Here is a 4359-nt window from a genome sequence, read left to right as displayed (position 1 = left end):
CCTACATACACACACACGCACACACACACCTACATACACACACACGCACACACACACCTACATACACACACACGCACAAAACAAGATAGAGAAAATCTTTTTCCCAAAATATAAAAATATTTTAGAAACGGTTTTCCTTACCTTTCCTTCTAAATTCAGCTGAACCATATCCTGATCTGAGTTACCGATACCCATGAATGCACATACCAAGGATTCTTGTTCTGTGGCACCATCTCTTTCTAACTGCTCTTTTTTCCGCTTCCAACCATTATTAAACAAGTATATACAAGGAGGAGGACAGAAAAATCTACAACAGAAAAAACACCAAATACCTGTAATTCTTGTGGGAAGGGGATTTGTTGTTTTGGTTTTTTAATCATGGAAAATATAAGACTACTACCAAAATAACGGTTTCTTATTTTGGTGCAAGACCAACAATTTTGAAGGGAGAGGGAGTCATCGATACCATTGACCCAGCACGAGACCGGTACTATATTTTATCAATCCTGAAAGGAAGGTGAAAGGCTAAGTTGACCTCAATGAGATTTGAACCCATAATATAAAGATCCAGAACGAATGTCAGAAAAGCATTTTCTCTGATGCTCCAACAACTCACCCAGTTCACTGCTGCCAACAATGGTTCCTTTATTGCCTCCAAGAACTCTTGACCTTCCCTTTTTTTATACAAACAGTCAAAATTTCCTTTCACCTTCTCTCTATTTTATGCTTTGTCCATTTAGCCAAAGCGTCCATAGTTCTGAGGATAAACAGGCAATGAGAAATGTTAAATCCCAAATCCTCACCACTACCACCACCATCATTCTAAAATCCACTTTATCATACAAGCATAGGAGAAATGAAATTAGCTGAGGCAGATTTTCTGCAGCTGGGTGCTCTTCCTGTCATCAATCCTCACCTGTTTCCAAATAAAGTAATGTTTCTCTATGGCCAGACACATTTTTTTACAAAATATTGGAAATGAATGAGATTTGTTTACAGAAATCATATGATGTCAGGACAAGGAAACCCAAACACACACACACACGGTGGTGGTGGTGATGACAACGGTATACAGAGTGTGCTGGGTGCTCTTCTTTTTGGTGCCACCAGTGCTGGCGAAGTTGCCATGAAACTTGTAGGACATAAAAGAACAGAGGTAAAAGAAAGGGAAAAAAAAGCTGCTACCACAAAAAGAAAGTGTCTGGGAGAGGACGGTGGATGTGGGTGGCTTTATTCCAGGTGTTGAAAGGCTAAAGTAATATTGAGAGACAAGCACAGGTGTCTTGCAAGAGAGGACATATATGGTTGAAGGGGACAAGAGAAAGGCAGTGATGAGGGGCCAGAACAAACTCTCCTCCCCACTACCTTCCTCATATCTCTTTCAGCCATCGGTCTGTCTGTCTGTGTGTATGCATGAATGCATGTATGTCTTTCTGTATGTATGTATGTATATATGTCTTTATGTCTGTATGTATGTAGTTGAGACAATTGGAAGAATGTCCATCATAAAAGAGAAATTCTTCATAAATACCTTTTTTCATTTCCATATGACTTTTGGGCAACTTTGGCATGTAATATGACCAATACCTGGTCTCCACGGTCTCGTAGATATTTTCTCATAGCTTCTCTGGAAAAAAAAAAAAAAAAACAGGAACAATAAGCAAAAAAATTCATGTTGATAGTGCTGTGTCATTTTTTTTTTACAAAATGTAAGATGCCTACAGTTCAGGCATAATTCATCATGATATCACATTTGACATTTTTTAAACTACTGAAGAGTGGTTTGTAAGAGTACCACTTATTTTAAAGTAATGTAAGTCAACATGGTGGAATAATCCTTCTCTCGCCAGCTGTTGTACTGTAAACTCAATTAATGTTCTACTATTTTGCTGTTATGAGCCGAGATCCAGACAGTGATATAGGCTCTTGCTGAGTTTTGAACCATGGCTCTCAAGGTTTCTCCAACTTAGAACTATGATATACTGTATCACCATAAAAGGTATTAACTTTGACCAATCAGCACTAAGTAACACATTATGGTTAATGCAGGTCACTGAGAGATGAACCTTAAATATGAATAAAATGCTGTGCCTATAAAAAGCAATATATTTAAGCCCATACAGCCCTAATGTTACTTATAAACAAAATAGAACTTAAATTGGTGGGATACAAATTGAAATTTCGCAACAGTGAGGCCTCTCATTCTTTGGGCTTTTATATAAGCTGTTTAAAAAAATCATTATAAATTAAAATTTTTATAAACCTACCTCGTTAATCTTTGGTCTTGATATTGACTGCAAATGAAATAAGAAAGAAAAAAATAAAAGAAAAATTATTTACAAATAATTCCAAATTTTCAATACTATAAAATAAAAAAAAATATGCATGTTTTATACAAAGCAAAAACATTTACAGCTCAGAACATCCAGAAATTTCTGAGGCACCGTTGCCAGGCAAAGTGTTTCAGGGGCTGTGTCTTGAAGTTAAAATGATTTCAACATGGAAGACACAGGTTGGCCATTGAAAAACACACAAAGACAACTGTTAACTTCACTTAATTATTTATTGTTTGTTATATAATGTCAAAATATTTGTCACACAAATTGCAACCTGGTCACTGACAAGGATCCACCGGATCTTATGAAAATTACTGGAATCCTCTTATGGGTTTGGAGAAAGCAATAAAAGATCTCTTTAGCAGTATCAGGATAGAGTTCCTAGAGTGTCCTGAACAAGTTTGCCATTCAAGTGATACTCTGGTTTTCATGTGTGTTATTCAACATCAGGTTCATTCTGGTCAAGCTGCTAATTCTAGAAAACTGAGTGATTACAAAGAGAGGAACTTCTTTCATAGCTTGGTTCAACCAAGTTATACTGCAACATGGTCGATCATAGCATGGAATCACACATTAGCCATTCAATAAAAACATTAAAAAAAAAAAGTGATGGGAGGAGCAACGTTTTGAAATAAATCATTTTTGTCCCAAGAGATTAACGAGCAAATGTAAAGGCATTAATTGAGTTATTGAATTAATTATTATTTTAAAGTTTTTGAAATGGATGTTATTTTCAGGATAGAGGAATCATAGTGGTTAAGAATATTGAAACATACAGTTCTATATTTAAGAGATGAAGAATTATGTACATTATTTACATTATTTACATTTGAAGGTTATTTGTCCTCATCTTGTTTGTTGTTAACCTTGATTAATAATAGTAATAATAATAATAATAATAATAATAATATAATAATAGTAACATCGTTAGGAATGAGAACCCAGGTTCGAAATTTCCCCAAGACACCTGACGAAGGCTGGAGGGTATATCAGCCGAAACGTTGTGTTAACAACAAACAAGATGAGGACAAATATCTGTCAGATGTAAATAATGTAAATAATGTAAATAATTCCTCATCTCTTAAATATAGAACTGTAAAACTCTATATCGTTTTCAAAATGGGTACCACATATCTTAACTCTTTGTTGTAATTAATTAAAAAAATAATGAAGAATATAGTAAAATAACTGTTATTGATTATAAGCTGATGCTTAGAACATAAACGGATTTCAAATTTGGGCACAAGGCCAGCAATTTCAGGGGAGGGGTAAAGTCAATGACATTGACCTAAAAAAAAAAATGAAAGGTAGTCACCCGGGATTTGAACTCAGAACATAAATTAACTTGAAATTCGATGGAAGGTTTTAGTTTAGATTACTTTAACCCTTTTCTAATTACATTTCTGATTAAAAACACTGTTTTTGTTTCATTTAAATTTGTAAATGATAAAGAATTTTGTAATATAACTTTGTCATTATTAAGTTCATGTTTGGAACTAAAATTATCATAATATTTTGATGGAAGATTTTAATTTCAATAAAATTAAGACAACAGAAAGTTTATGTTATGGAAGCAAAGGTAGTCGCAGGTAGGATGGTATAAAAAGGGTTAAAACCAAAATCTTAGCTCAATAAGAAACGATAGTGAGAGAAAAACTCAGGGAAATTTTCATTCGATGAATTTTCTCTCTGCTTTAAGCTATACAAGTACAATTGATTGGGTGAAGATAAAATTCATAAAAACCAATATATTTTAATTAAAAATAATCAGTTTGACACACACATACATATATGCTCTCACACACATTACTGTAACTAAGTGGTCGATTTCCTTCATCTCTGCATTCTATCTGCTAACTATTCTCTCTCTCTCTCTTTCTCTCTCTCTCTTTCTCTCTCTCCCGCTCTGTATGTATGTATACACACACACACACACACACACACACACACACACACACACACAGAATAGTTAGCAGATAGAATGCAAACATGTGTTTATATAAGCTCAAACCCCTTTGAATTT

The 4359-nt window shown here is 34.3% G+C and overlaps 1 protein-coding gene across 9 annotated transcripts in view; it reads right to left on the bottom strand.

Moving 5' to 3' along the window:
* Nucleotides 1-4359, bottom strand: part of LOC106876047 (recombining binding protein suppressor of hairless) — a 137888-nt gene that overhangs the window by 16779 nt on the left and 116750 nt on the right. For all 9 annotated transcript variants that reach the window (XM_014924434.2, XM_014924431.2, XM_014924432.2 and 6 more), the window contains 3 exons: nt 2268-2294; nt 1532-1627; nt 142-307 (listed from right to left, as the gene is read on the bottom strand). In XM_014924434.2, coding sequence (XP_014779920.1) covers nt 142-307; nt 1532-1627; nt 2268-2294 — 289 coding nt within the window. The remainder of the gene's footprint in view (nt 1-141; nt 308-1531; nt 1628-2267; nt 2295-4359) is intronic.

Source organism: Octopus bimaculoides, chromosome 25 (assembly GCF_001194135.2).
Source record: "Octopus bimaculoides isolate UCB-OBI-ISO-001 chromosome 25, ASM119413v2, whole genome shotgun sequence".
Classification (NCBI taxonomy): domain Eukaryota; kingdom Metazoa; phylum Mollusca; class Cephalopoda; order Octopoda; family Octopodidae; genus Octopus; species Octopus bimaculoides.
This window is presented reverse-complemented; position numbering and strand designations above follow the sequence as displayed.